Source organism: Rhinatrema bivittatum, chromosome 2, assembly GCF_901001135.1.
Source record: "Rhinatrema bivittatum chromosome 2, aRhiBiv1.1, whole genome shotgun sequence".
Taxonomy (NCBI): Eukaryota; Metazoa; Chordata; class Amphibia; order Gymnophiona; family Rhinatrematidae; genus Rhinatrema; species Rhinatrema bivittatum.
Window position 1 is genome coordinate 812,816,707 of NC_042616.1, and position 15,334 is coordinate 812,832,040.

Here is a 15,334-nt window from a genome sequence, read left to right on the forward strand (position 1 = left end):
TCGAAGTGAGCGCCCAGAAAATTCAATGATTGAGGGGGCGTGAGGTAGCTCTTGCCGTAGTTGATAATCCAGCACAGAGTCCGAAGCAGCCGTACCACCCGGTCCATGGCTAGACAACCCTGGAGCCGGGACTGCGCCTGAATGAGCCAGTCGTCCAGGTAAGGGTGAACAAGGATCCCTTCTTAACGGAGCGCCGCCGCGACTTTCGTAAACACGCGTGGAGCCGTTGCCAAACCAAAAGGTAGAGACTGGAATTGGAAATGATGACCTAGAACCCTGAAGCGGAGATAGAGTTGATAATCTCGATGGATTTGGATATGAAGATATGCCTCCGTGAGATCCAGGGAAGCGAAAACGTGGAACCCGAAGGCACCTGTTGACTGTCTTGAAGTCTAGGATGGGCCGAAAAGTGCCCTCCTTCTTGGGAACCACGAAATAGGAGGAATAATGACCCTGACCCCGCTCGGCATTATCACCCCTAACGCCAGAAGAAGATCGAGGGTCTGCCGAACGGACTCCAACCTGTCCGCCTGCTGAGTCTTGACGGCCGGAAGGTCCTGTCAGGTGAGCAGCTGTTGCACCCAACGGAGACCCGCTCCCTGTGCCAAGGAATTACTGTCCTGAAGATCCTTCAAGGTTGCGCCGCCCGCGACCGGGATTGTAGTACACTTCGTGACTGCCGAGACTGCCGAGTCCACCGCCGGGACCTTGAGGAGCTCAAGGAAGTCCTGCGGGAGGGGATACAGTTTATCCATAGCTCTGCTGAACTTGAGAGAAGCCTCTGGCGCAACCCATTCCCTGGCAATCAGCTGCAAAAAAGGTGGAATGTATCGGGAAAGCCTTGGAGAGGGGCTGGAGACCTGCCAGGAGAGGGTCCCCTTTTTCTCCCCTTGGGGTCTGGTGCGGCTGGCTCCGAAAGAGCATCAGTGTCCATCTCCTGAAGACTGTGAGGAATCAGGTCGTCTAGTTCCTCCGCCTGAAAAATGCGAAGAACCCTCGGGTCGTCGCCTTCCCCCTGAGCCGTCAGGGTGGGATCATCCCCGTCTGTGTCCGGGAGGGGTCCTCTACCGGGGTGAAGGTCCAATCCCGCGAATGCCCTGCGGGAGCCCAGGAGGACCCCTGCGCTGCCCTTGCCGGCTGCCCATTCCTCTGCACTGGAGGCCCCCCCAGTGCCGGATCCAAGCGAGGCAGCTTCGAGGGGGGGGGGGCAACCAGGGGACACCCGGGGGGCTAACTGCTGCTCTGCCAGAAGGGCCTGTGCATAAGCACCACAAAACTCCGGGGAAAATAAAGGAACCCCCGGGGGAGGGCCTACCGGGGACTCCCCAGTCGGCTGACTGCATTCCTGCTCTCCAAGAGGCGCCAAAACGGGAGGCACCGAAGAAATCGGGGCCCCTGCCGCCTCCTCTGAAATGCCTGCGTCCTCAGTTGAAAACAAAATGGCCGCCGTTCCCGCGCTCAGCGGGAACAGGGCCTGCTGCTGCCTATGCTCGCTGTCTTCTCCGCGGTTTCCTGTGCCATCCCCCTGTAGAGAGCTGTCCTCTCCCATGGGGAGGCAGCTCGGACAGAGCCCCTCCCGCGGCAGCCGACACCCCTGCCGGCTGCAGGACGAACGGGCCACTGCACGCGGCATGCGAAACCGCAGGGGAGGCAGGCAACACGCGGTGCGGCACACAAACACTGTGATTCGGCGTCCCAGGCGCGCGAATCACCCCCCCCTTGCCGACCCTCCAGAGCCGCTGGGGAATGTGACCTCCCAGCGGCTAGCGGCCCTGGGAATGGTACTTTGCGGGGCCGCAGGGTAGCACCGAAGCCGATAGGAACCTGTGGGAGGGGGGGAGTCAGTCCCACTGAATTGTCCCCCAACGATCCGGCGAGATCCACCGCGCCGGCGACTGCAAAAGAAACCAACCTTAAAGAAAAATATTCTTCGCACTTACCCTAAGAGCACAGAAGAGGAAAAGACACAGAGGACAGAACACAAGAGAGCAGCCTGTCAGCAAGTCCCTCTTGCCCTAGCCCAGCCACACTGTACGCTAACCTGCCCTCCTCCTGCTCCTTGAACCTCTTAGAGTCTTTCTGCTTTTTTTTTTTTTCTTGATTCCTTATCCAGAGAAGGCCTAAAAACCTAATCTCCTATGCTGGGGACTGCCAGTCCCCTGCTCACATCTGCTGGAGTCAGAAAATACTGAGGATTGAGGCACAGGGGATGAGGTCATATAGGACCTCTCCCCTCGAGCTTTTGTTCTGACTCCATCTGCTGGACGGGGGACATAACCCACCGTCTGGACTGATCTTGGTACGTATAGGGAAGGCTCACTTTTGTCGGATGAGGGGTCCCAGGACTGAGATGCAGGGAAGAAAGTTGTGGCGGGAGATCCCCTCCCCCTGCCACTCGAACAGACATGGCAGCAAGGGGATCCAAAATGGCCACCGTTCCCACGCTCAGCGGGAACTGGTCGACCTGATCCCCCCTGCCTCTTCAGCTGTTTACCCGCGTTGTGGAACTTAACAGACACCCGTTCCGCTGCCTCCGATGTTCCCTCCCTGCCGATCTTCCCTAGAGAGCCGGCTCCCCGCAGGCCATGCACTGAGACTCGCGCGTGGCATGGCCGAGGCTGTGCTGGCACACTGAAAAAAAATAAACCAGCCCTGAAGTGAGCGGGGGGCCGAAGGCACGACTGGCAGAAAAGGAAAATACCTGACAAGCAATATCCACACGGCTCGATCCTTTTTTTTTTCTTAAAGGACACTCACCCGTGTAGCCGGTGCGCCTGTCAAGGGGGGAGGGGGAGGGACCGGACCACTGGTAATCCCCCCAACCCTAGGGAGCAGGCAGCGTCTCCAATCCCAGCTCCAGAGGCACCTACAACCAGGGAGGATAGTCCCACCAGGACCTGCCAACTGGGAGGAAAAGGACTCCTAGGCAACTGGATGGAAAAAATGAAACCTTTCTAGTCCTGCTCTTTTTGTCCTCCTTGAAGCTGAACCAAGAGAATTAAATATATATATATATTTTTGCTAACTGTAAAAGTTCAGGACCGCAGGTTCTGCACTACCTCCATCTGAATGGCAGTTGGCACACCAGATTATAAGTTTTTCTCTGTCTCCATCTGCTGGAAGGGAGGCAAAACCCAGAAGTATGGACTGATCCGGGTACGTACAGGTAATGGTAAATTTAAGCGTCTTTAATTTTTCAAGATAATTGTGAGGCGAGGTGGTTTAATTTTTCTTCTTTGATTGATACTCCCACCACTGTTCCTCGTATGTAATTCAGGATATTCACGGAGGTTTATTAATAGGCAGATTAAATTGCCATGTGAGAGCTCATTCAGGATCTGGACAGTTTGTGGAGGAAGTGCTACCTTGCCTAAATCCCCATTGTCTGAAGAGATGCTTAGAGAAGACCCAACTGGTCTGGAGCAGTCTGGCCAAATAAATGGTACAAGTTTCCAAAAAGTTAAACTAATCCTTAAATAAGTGTAGTAAAAAGAAGCAGGCATGTATTCATAAATGGCTGAAGTCTGCCCACTCTTGGTGCAGGGTGAGATGGGGCTGTGATAAATTCAGGAGTACAGAAAGTGATATCTCAGTCAACCAAGAGTGAAAATAAACAACATTTTTATTGCAAAGTATATTCACTTCTCTGTATGTAAACAGTAACCCTCCAAACAGGTGGAAACACCAGGAAGAGTGTAAAGAAATCCTCACAACACTATGACAGTCAGGAATACAAAAGTAAAGTAATATGCCTCCCCCACCCCTAGAGAGCACCAGACATAGTATAAGGAATGGGAACCTCCCACAACACCACGACACAGCCCTAGGGAGCATCAGGCATCGTATATGCAACCTCCCACAATACTGTGACATGCACTAGGGAACACAGAGATAGTACAAAAACCTCTCGCTCTACTAAGATATATCCCTAAGAAATACCAGAGATAGTGTAAGCAACCTCCTGCAATACTGTAACACACCTCTAGGGATCACAGGGTAGTGTAAAGAACCTGCAACAATTCTGTGACTCAGCTCAGGGAATTCCAGGAATAGTTTAAGGAACCTCCCACAATTCCATGTCACACATTACATACATATATGAGAAAGAAAACTCTAGACTGTGAAGTCACCTACCGCTTAAGTGCCCATCGGGTCAGAACTGGAGCCGAGGCTCATACAGTGTATGAATTAACGGCATAAATGAGAGAAAGATAAATAAAAGATAGCAGAAAATAAAGCTTGTCCAGTCAACGAGTCCTCCAATCACTGTACTGAAAGCAAGCTTTCCCAGCACCTCCATTGTAGCCAGGAAACTGTAATGCGTGGCCTGGAAGAAAATAGACAGAGAAAATATCACCATGTGTCTCTCTGCACAGCCGGAGAGATCCACCTGTCCATGCATGCGTACATGTGTGTCACTACACAGCCGGTGGCAAGATCCACCTGTCCCTGTGCGCACATATCACTGCACAGCCAATGGACACATAACACCTGTAACTGTGTGTGCATGTGTGTGTGCATTGACCCAGCGAGTGGATAATGGATATGCGAGTGTCTGTGTGTTTGTCTATCACTACACAGCCAGCAGATCAATACTTCTATCACTGTGTATGTTTGACCCTGCATAGTTAGTGGAAAAAGCAGATTTATTTTTATTAAAATTATTTCTATTCCATACCCTCCAAAGTTTGAGGCATGTGGCAAACATACAGAGTTTAACACTCATAACAGGCGTTCAAGGACAGCAGGATGTCAGTCATTACACACAGGTGACATCATCTAATGGAGTCCGGCACGGAAATTTGACTTCAGAATTTCTAGAACTTTGACTGTGCCTCACTGAGCATGCCCATGCATGCCATTGAGCCACATGCCCACGCGGGAGCCCCATCAGTCTTGTATCATAGTAATTAAAACTGAAGCCAACTCCAAGAGGAATTGGGTGGGTTTCATGAAGAGTGATATCCTGCTGTTCTTGGAGAACACCTGTTATTCTGCTTTCTCCGAGAATAAGCAGGATGGAAGTTCTCAAACATGGGAATCCCTAGCTACAGACTGTTAAGAACAGAAAAAGTGGAACAATAACAAGTACCAAAAGGGCACAATAATATTTTTGTTGGCAACAAGCCCTTTTTTCCCCATTCTATAGTTAAACTATGGGAGCAGCCCGGAACAGAAACAGTCCCCTGGAGGGAGTGGAATTGGGTTCTACACCTCAAGGACAGACTGGCCAAACCTACTGTCGAGTCGGCCATCCCTGTCCAAACAGTAGTGAAATGTGAATATCTGAAAGAACTTCCAAATCACAGCTTTGCAGAGCTCCATAGGGACTGATCACAGGTGAGCCACCGACACTGTCATGGCTCTGACAGAGTAAGCCTCGACATGGCCCATCAGATTAAGCCCACCTGGGTGTAACAGAAGAAGATACAATCTGCCAGTCAGTTAGATATAGTTTATTTGGCAATGGCTGTTCTCAATTTTGCAGTCCAAACTGTATAGTGCTTTTTATCTTGATCAACATACAGCCTGGGAAAGAATGTTGAAAGAAGAATTGAATGGTTAAGATGAAATTCAGACACATCCTTAAACAAGAACTTAGGATAGGTGCAATAAGACTAATCTTTCTTGATGAAACTTGGTATAAGGTGGCTAGGTTACTATGGCCTAGAGCTCACTGACACGCTGCACAGAGGCCTCCACCAGAAATGCAACCTTCCAGGTCAGGTATTTCGGGTCACAGGAGTGCAGTGGTTCAAAGGGAGCTTTCATCAGCTAGGTCAGCATCACTCTGAGGTCCCAAGTCACAGCAGGTGGCCCGATGGGAGGCTTGAAATAAAGCAGACTCCACATGAATCGGACAACTAAAAGCTGTACAGAGATTGGTTTTCCTTCTACCTGATAGTGATAAGTGCCAACTGCACACAGCTGAACCCTTACAAATCTGGTTTTGAGATCAGACAGACAGATGTAGAAGCTATTCAACCAGTTTTTGTGTGGAGCAGTATAAGGATCTAGGGCCTTCTACTCCTACCACGGGCAAATCTCTTCCATTTAAATCCATAGGACTTCCTAGTGGATTCCTTTCTTAAGACACATATTCAGATAAATCAAGGGGTCACAAAGTCAATCTTTTAACATCCAGTTTGTGAGAGCTAGAATCCTGATGTTGGGCTAGTGCAACCTGCCTTGATAGTAACATACTAAATGATGGAAGAAAAAGACCCATGTTGTCCATCTAGTCTGTCCACTAAGTTGTTTAGGGTAGTAACTGCCACTCCATGCAGGTTACCTCAGTTAACACAGGTTGCCCCTCTTCTTCATTCCCATCTTTTAGCCATTAGGGATCTTCTGTGTTTATACCATGCCCTTTTGAATTCCATTACTGTTCTTGTCTTCACCATCTCTTCCAGGAGGAATTCCATGAATCTACCACCCCTTCCATGAAGAAATATTTCCTGATCTTGTTCCTGAGTCTACCCCCTCTTGGAGTTTCATATTATGACTCTTAGTTTATCAGCTTTCTTTTCATTGGAAAATGTTTGATTCTTGTGCATTATTAAACCCTTCAGGTATTTAAAAAGTCTGTATCAGATTTCCCCTGTCCCTCCTCTCCTCCAATGTATACATATTAAGGTCCGTCAGTGTCATCTCATTAAGTCTTCCGGTGCAGACCCCACACTATTTTGGTCGCCCTTCTTCTATCCTTTTTGAGATACGGTCTCCGGAACTGAACACAGTACTCCAGGTGAGGCCTCACCAAAGACCTGTATAAGGGCATCACCACCTCCTTTGTTCCTCTTTCTATGCAGCCCAGCATCCCTCTAGCCTTTGCCGCTGCCTTGTCACATTGCTTCACTGCCTTTTAATCATCAGACGCTATCATCCCAAGGTCTCTTTCCCAGTCTGTGCACATCAATATTTCACTCCTCATCACACAGACCTCCTTTGGATTTCTGCTCCCAAATGCACAACTCTGCACTTCTTGGCACTGAATCCCAGCTGGAGAAGTCTCAGCCTTATCAGTTCCCTGACAGACATCTTCCTGAGAAGTGGGAAATAAATTTGTCTCAGCCAAAAGGGGGATATGATGATCATAGTTCCTCAGTCTTCTTTCAGCTTCAATAGAGTCTTCAACACTAGTGGCATCAGAGGATACACATAAAGAAGCCTTCTGCCACAATGAAGAGTGGAGACATGTGAGGCTAGTTTGCCCTGCACCCTTTTTATGGATCAGAAAAGCTGAGCTCTTCTGTTCAGAGGAGATGCAAAAAGATCCACCATTAGGTTCCCCTACTGCCTTGCTACTCCTCTGTCCAATGACCAATCATGTGGGTCCAGTTTTCAGCTCAGTCTGTAACCAGGACATTCTCCATGCCTGCCAAGTATATGGTTCTGAGAACCATCCCCTGAAAGAATGCTCATTCTCACAGCTGGACAGTCTCCTGACACAGGTATGATCCCGTACATCCCTGCTTGTTCATGTAATACATCACAACCTTATTGTCCATTTGGACTAGGATCACTTTGTTGGCTAACTTAACTTTGAAAGCCTTTAGCAACATACCAAATTGCCCTGAGCGCCAGGAAGTTTATCTGATGACTTATTTCCTGAGCAGATCTGGATGCAGAGCCCCTCTACATAAGCTCCCCCTTCCCAGGTTGGACACATCTATGGGAAGGAAAACTTGGACCAGAAAAATATGAAAGGGTATACTTTTGATCAGACTGAAATTGTCCCGCCACAGGACAGGAAGTTCCTGAGTGATTGTGTAACATGGATGCTGTCTTGAAGATCCCGGGTGGCTTGTAGCCACCAAGATCTGAGGGTCCACTGGGGTCTCCTCATGTGTAAATGTGCCAAGGGAGTGACATATATAGTGGATGCCATAAGGCCCAACATTCTCAAATGTCCCATGCTGATGTCTGCTGACTCATTTGAATTCTTTCTTCTGTAGATATCAAAATTGGAGGACAGGCTTTTGACTAGAGTTGTGTCTAGCAGAGCTCCAATAAACTCCAATTGAGATGATTGGTTTAAGTGAGGTTTGGGTCTGTTGCAAATGAACCCTAGTAACTCCAACACCTGGATGTCTTCACATTGTTTTCCATGGCAGCTGCCTGTAATATGCTCTTGACCAGCCAATCATCGAAACAGGGGAACACATGCATTCCCAGCTTGTATTGAATGCACTGCCATCACAGCAAGGCATTTTGTGGGGCTGCAACTAGGCCAAAGGACAGTATGTGGAACTGGAGGAGATGGTTCCCCACCATGACTCAGATATTTCCTGCGGCAAGGGAATATATGTAGGTGTAAGCATACTTGAGCTGAAAGAGCATAGCCAGTTCCCTTTTTGAAGAAAGGGAATTAAGGTGCCCAGGGAAAGCATCCTGAATTTTTCTCTTTTGATGATTTTGTTTACTGCTCTTAGGTCTAGGATAGGAAGAGTCCTCCTGGTTTCTTTGGAATCAGGAACTATATTTGGGTACATTCCCAACCCTCTTTCCCCTAGAGGAACGGACTCTACCGCTCTAGCTCTAAGAGGAAAGAGCACTCCTTTTAAAATAGTTCCTGAGGCGAGTCATGACATCTTGGGTCCAGAAGATGATCTGGCAGGATATGCAACAGGATGCCAAGAACTTTCTGGTACAAAGTTACACTAGGCCAATGGTTTACATAAAACTGTAGCCTGTATCTGACTAGAAGGTCCTCTGGCACAGGTACCAGGATGCAGGCTATGCTCCTCTCCATGATCCAGTCAAAACCCCATCCCAGGAGTTGACTGGGGTGCGGTCTGTCTTAGGAGTCTGCTGCTACCTCAGAGATGGGCACATGGGGTCTGTTGTGCTTAGGACCAAGGAGGCGGAGGATAATATTTCCTTGGGTGGAAAAGTGCCTCACCTCCCCCAGCCTTGGGTACCTATGGGAAGAGGGTGGATCTGAAGCTGTAGTGGAGAGTTGCTGCAGCATTGACAGTGTTCACGGATCTGCGCCACTGCAGCTTTTACCCTATCTCCAAAGAGATTCTCTCAAGTAAAAGGCATGTCTGCAAGTCTTTCCTGGACCTCAGGTTGGAGGTCTGAAGCCTGCAACCAGGCAATTCTGTGGGCACCAAGCCCAAAAGTTCAATCAGACCATGTGTTTTCCTCACGCCATTCCCCTGTCCAACAGTGACTGGAAGGTATCTTGCTGCTTCTGAGAAAGCTGCTCGGAAGCCCCCTGCATCTGCTTCAGCAGATCCTGCATTTACTGGCCCATGAAGAGCTGGTAAGAGGCTATGTGAGGGTTCAACATAGCCCCTTGGAATATAACGTCCAAGGTCTGAGACTCTCCTCAGGCCACCAAGAAATGAGTCCTCTGCTTCTTGGCTCTCTTAAGAGCAGATTGAACCACCACCAATTGGTGTTTTAACTGTCTGGCTTCAAATCGCATCAGACTTCATGTTAACAGGAGTCACAAAAAAAGGTTTCTCCTATAACCTCAACTGAATGTCTTGAAGGTTTCTTTAACTGGGACTGCCACAACTTACTTAGATGGCTTCACAAACTGAAGGATATCCAGCATTCTTGGTTCAGGTCTCATTCTCTGTAAAGTAAACTGAATGGTCTCTGGACAAAACCTATGAAGAAGTCCTCAGAAGGGGACTTCCTTCTCTCTGGGGGAGAAGAGAGATCAGAGAGGAAACCTGTGGACTCTTCAGAGGAATCATCTGATTCATAGCTGTACCTCCACGAATACTCAGAATCTAAATCTCCGGGGTCTGCCAGGGGCAAGGACTCCAAGTCTCAGAGAGGGGGTGCTCTGCTGTTTTGGCCTGGACTCTAAAGAACGCCAATGCTCCAGGGAAGTTTCTTCCTCCAATAATCTTGATATCACCAATGGGGCAGCAGGTATCAACCCCGATCCCCCTCTGGGAATCAGCATCAGTACCAGCATCAGGACTGGGGCCTGGCCACCGAGCAATCAAAAGGACTTGAGAATGATTGGACTGGCCATAGTGCCCTCGATGCCGAGACACAGAGGGCCATGCAATGCTTTCTTCAAGGCCTGCTGCATCTTCTTGTCTAACTCTTCCTCGAAAATATCTGATTCCAATACCGACTGGGAGATATAAGGGGTGGCTACATCCTCCTCAGAACAGAGATGTGTATCAGTGGCTGCCACCAGGACTTGTGGAGGCTGTCGTAAGTCCTGGTACTTTTGAGAGATGAACCCTCCTAACCCGGAACTGTTTTGGGGAGGTTCTCGGCAGCTGCTGGACTGTCCCCGCTCTTGGCATCATGCAATGGAGACTGATATTGATGCTTCTTTGGCTTCCTTTGATGCCTGGCATCAGAACTCCCCGATGCCAATGTTGAAGAGGAAGAATCCCTTGCTGTCTTTGATCGGGAAGAGTCAGATGATGGCCTGTCCCTGGGTTCCCTATCAGCTCTTGGTATCGAGGGAAGACAGCTTCTTCAATGCCGATGATGCTTCCTCCACGAATGCAGCTCCATAGTCTCTTGATATCGATGAAGGTGGATTGGACTTATTTATTATTTCAAATTTCTTATATACCGCATATAAAAGTACAACCTTTCTAGGTGGTGAACAGAACAACATATAATATAATAAAACAAACTAAACACTGTGATACTAATAATACATGAGTCAAAATAAATAATTAAAATCAAAGAAGTAAGCTTACTGAAACATCAAGTGGAAAAAATGAGTCTTAAGATGCTTACAAAAACTCTTATAATCAGATAAAGGCTCAGTTCAAGTGGTAAAGCATTCCATGCAATGTGTCCTGCTACTGAAAAAGCTCTATAGCGGGTGGACTGTACATATATTTCCTTTACCATAGGAATTTTAAGCAGAAACATATCCTCAGAATACAGTGAGCATAAAGGACTATATTTATGAAGATGATTCTTTAAAAAGGACCTTCATCACGGAAAGCTTTGTAGACCAACATTAATAATTTAAATTCCACATGCTGACCTACAAAAAGCCAAAGTAATTGTTTTAGAACAGGTGTAATATGCTCACAAACCAGACAGGAAACAATTAAGTTCGCTGCAGCATTCTGAAGTAGATTCTCCATGGATTCCAATAGGGATCAGCATCCTGTTGGGGTCATGGTCACGCAATTGTGATGCCCCTAGGCACAGGACACATCTATCATGGGGATCCGTAATAGACAGGACTCTGGCACACCAGAGGCATCAGTGGAACCTGCTAGACATGTTCAACTGAACAATAAGGGAAACAAAATCTAACTCAACAGCAGCGGTAATCGATGCCCAGACGACACTGACCAGTCACTGACTTGCCACGGAGACAGAATGGAAATTTAGAAAAATGCACGAAAGCGCTAACTAGGGAAAATGAGGAGATAGAAATGAAATACAATACCATGGGGGCCCCACGATGAACGATCCTACTTCAAAAACCTCAACAGAAGCTTAAAGCAGGAGAGTGAGGCAAAAACTGACTGGAGGCTCTGCAGAAAAAGAGAAACTGAAGGGGCCCATGCATGGGCACATGGTATAATGCCATGCATGGGCATACTCAGTAAGACACAGTCTGAGATCTGGAAATTCTGAAGTCAAATTTCATTACCAGGCTGCTTCAGATGATGTCACTGGTGTGTGAGAACTATCATCTTGCTTGCCCTTGGAGAAATACAACTAACACTGTTTGTGCATGTATCTATGTGTCATAATACAGTCAGTGGATGTGTGTGCGCATGTATCTGTGTTTCATAATGCAGTCAGTGGACGTGTGTGTGTGTGTGTGTGCATGTCTGTGTATCATAATACAGTCAGTGGACGTGTGTTTGTGTGTCACTCTACAGCCAGTGGATACACAGCCAGCAAAGAGATACATCTGTCACTGTGTGGGTGTGTTTCTAAATACAGCTAGCAGATAGATACACCTATCACTCTTTGTATGTGTGTGATGGTCACTACAGAGCCAGCAGATGGATATAACTTATCTATGTATATCAGAGAGCCTGTAAGTCACTTTGCTTACACAGTTTGAAATGGGACATCTTTTTACCCAAGATTTAATTTTCTGCAACTTCTGGAAGAGAAAAAGCTGTAGAAGCAAACATTTGTAGAAAATGTGCTTTCAGAATTGAGTCCTGAGGATAAACCTCCAAGACCAGGGAAGTGTCCCACAATACACCTTACACAGTTTCACTTGTTTAATTGTTTCTTTCTGTGAATAACAGTTATTCACCAAGAATAACAGGATATCAGTCCTCACACATGCGTTACATCATCCGATTGAGCCCAGCACAGAAAACTTATGTCATAATTTCTAGATCTTTTGTCTGAGCCTCATGCCCATCTCATGCATTATAATTTAGCTACAGAACACCTGTAACAGATAATCAACTCTGATTTCTCCAAGGACAAGCAGGATAGCAGACCTACCTACAGGTGGCCCCCAACAAAAAAGGGGGGGCAACAAAACAGTGTCAACAGGCACAACACCAACAATATTTTTGTTCCCAACAGGCCTTTTTAATATGCACATATCCTAAGGTGGAGGGCAGCCTGGAACAAAAACAACAGATCCTACACCTCAAACAGGTTCTGAAGGACAGTCTGACCACAGCTACTGTCATGTCAGCATCCCTGTCTAATCAGTAGTGTGATGTGAATGAGTGGAGAGAACTCCATGTCGCAGCCTTGCGTATCTCCTCCAAGGGGACCGATCACACTTGAGCCACCAACACTGCCATGGCCTAGACAGAGTGAGTCTTGATATGCCCAACCAGAATCAAACCCACCCAGGCATAACAAAAGGAGATGCAATCTGCTAGCCAACTGGAGAGCATCTGTTTGACAACAGCGATCCCCAGCTTTTCTGATCAAAAGAAACAAAAAGCTAGATGGCTTCTGTCCACTCCAGTTAGAAGCCAAAGCTCTCTTGCAGTCCAGACTGTGCTCGGCTTATTACCTTGGTGAAAATGAGGCCTGGGGAAAAATGTTGGAAGGACAATTGACTGGTTAAGATGGAATTCTTACACCACTTTAGGCAGGAACTTAGGGTGAGTATGGTGAAAAAATTAGTAAAAAATATGACCTTCCAGGTCAGGTACGTCAGGTCACAGAACACAGAGGCTCAAAGGAGCTTTCATCAGTTGGGACAAAACCATGCTAAGGTCCCATGACACAGCAGGATGTCTGATAGAAGGCTTCAAGTTAAAGCAGATCCTGCATGAAACATACAACCAAAGACTGTACAGAGATGATCTTACCTTCTACATACTGATGATATGCACCAATTGCACTAAGATGAACCCTAACCAAGTTGGTCTTAAGACCAGCTTCTGAGAAGTGTAGTAAGTAGTCAAGCAGTTTTTGTGTGGAGCAGGAGAAGGGATATAGGGCCTTATGCTCACACCACGCAGCAAATCTCCACCACTTTAGTCCATAGGACTTTCTAGTGGAAGGCTTTCAGGAAGCCAAGATGTCATGAGACACATCCTCTGAAAGGCCAAGGGTTTGCAGAATCTGCCTCTCAACATCCAAGCAAAAAGGAGCGAGAAGGACTGGGAATTGGGATGGCACAACCTGCCCTGAACCTGAGTGATGAGATCTGGGGAAATTCCCAGTCAAACCAGTTCCCAAATGGAAATATCCCATAGGAGTGGAAACCAGATCTGTCTCTGCCAATGGGGGGCTAGGAGGATCATGGTCTCCCTGCACTCCCTGAGCTTCAACAAAGTCTTTGCTTCCAGTGGAACTCAAGGTTATGTGTACAGAAGTCCCTGGCCCCAATGAAGGACAAAAGCATCAGAGGCTAGCCTGCTGTGCACCCTGTGCATGCAGCAAAAGAGGGGGACATTTCTGTTCCAAGAAGCCACAAACAGATCCACCTCTGGGGTTCCCCAGAGGCAGAAGATCTGATTCGCTACTGCTTGGTCCAGGGACAATTCATAGGTTCTTAAGGATCGACTCAATGTGTCCGCTAACCTTTTCTCCACACCAGATAGGTGGCCTGAACATGACCGGAGAGAGAGCCTAGGCCAATAAATGGACCGCCTTGTGACACAGGAGGTATGAGCCCGTACCTCCCTGCTTTGTTGACGTAATGCATTGCCACTTGATTGTGCGTCTGGACCAGCACAACTCTGTTGGACAGCCAATCTCTGAAAGCCCATAGTGTGTACCGAATTGCTGGAGCTCCAGGAAGTTCATCTAGTATTGACAAGCCTTGGATGCAAAGCCCATCTGCATGAATCTCCGCAACCCAGGTTGGATGCATTTGTGGTCAGGATGATTTGATTCAGAGGAATTTGGAAGGGAACATCCCAAATCAGACTGGAATTTTCTTGCCACCAGGACAGGGCATCTCTGAGCAGCAGAATGACCTGGATGGAGTCCCGAAGGTCCTGAGTGGCCTGTAGCCACTGCAACCTCAAGGTCCATTGGGCCTTCTCATGTACAGACATGCCATGGAAGTAACATTGGCGGCTGTGGCCATTTGGCCTCACAACCTCAACATGTGCCAAGATGATGGCTGCCGACTCACTTGGACCTCTTCCGCTATGGCCATTAGGGTGGTGGCGGCCCATTGTTGCAGGAGGAAGACTTTAGCTGAGCCATGTCTAGCAGAACTCCAATAAACTCCAATAAACTGAGTGACAGGCTGAGGTGAGACTTGGTGTAGTTGATGACTAACCCTAATAGCCCTAGTCATGTGCATGGACTCCTTGGCTTCTGCCAGAGATGTGCTCTTGACCAGCCAATCATCCAGATAGGGAAACAGATGCACCCCCAGCCTGCTTAGGTGAACTGCCACCACAGGTAAGCATTTCATGAAGATACACGGGGTGACAGTGAGCACAAATGGCAAAACGCGGTACTGGAGGTGCCGATTTCCCACAATGAATATGAGATACTTCCTAAGACTGGGGAGTATCTTGATATGTTTATGCATCCTTTAGACTGACAGAGCACAGCGATTTCCCTTTTCATAGAAAAGGGATCAAGGTGCCCAGGGAAATCATCTTGAACTTTTTTGTTTTGATGAGCTTGTTCAAGGCCCTTAGGTCTAGGATGAGACAGTCTCCCTATTTTCTTTGGAAAAAGGAAGTAAAATCCCCACCTTCTCTGCCCTGGTGGAATGGGCTTGACTGTTCTGGCCATTAAGCGAGAGGAGAGTTCTTCCTGATATGCTGAGTGGCCCAAAGAAAGGTTCGGAGGGCAATTTGGTGGGACACCCAATAGGATTAATTTGTACAATAACAAGAACCAACGCATCCAAAGTTATACTGGGCCACTGATTCATGTAGAACCATAGCCTGCTCCCAACCAGGAGGTCCTCCGG

The 15,334-nt window shown here is 47.7% G+C and overlaps 1 protein-coding gene across 6 annotated transcripts in view; it reads right to left on the reverse strand.

Annotated features, from left to right (window-relative positions):
- The window catches only part of MFSD3 (major facilitator superfamily domain containing 3), a 113,492-nt gene that overhangs the window by 4,011 nt on the left and 94,147 nt on the right, over positions 1-15,334 (reverse strand). For 5 of the 6 annotated variants that reach the window (XR_003854966.1, XM_029592242.1, XM_029592240.1 and 2 more), the window contains one exon: positions 4,135-4,327. The exons of the other annotated variant lie outside the window; for it this stretch is intronic. Coding sequence is in view for 4 of the 5 variants with exons in the window: in XM_029592242.1 (XP_029448102.1) it covers positions 4,154-4,327 (174 nt within the window). In the remaining variant the exon portion in view is untranslated. The remainder of the gene's footprint in view (positions 1-4,134; positions 4,328-15,334) is intronic. 6 annotated transcript variants of the gene reach the window in all.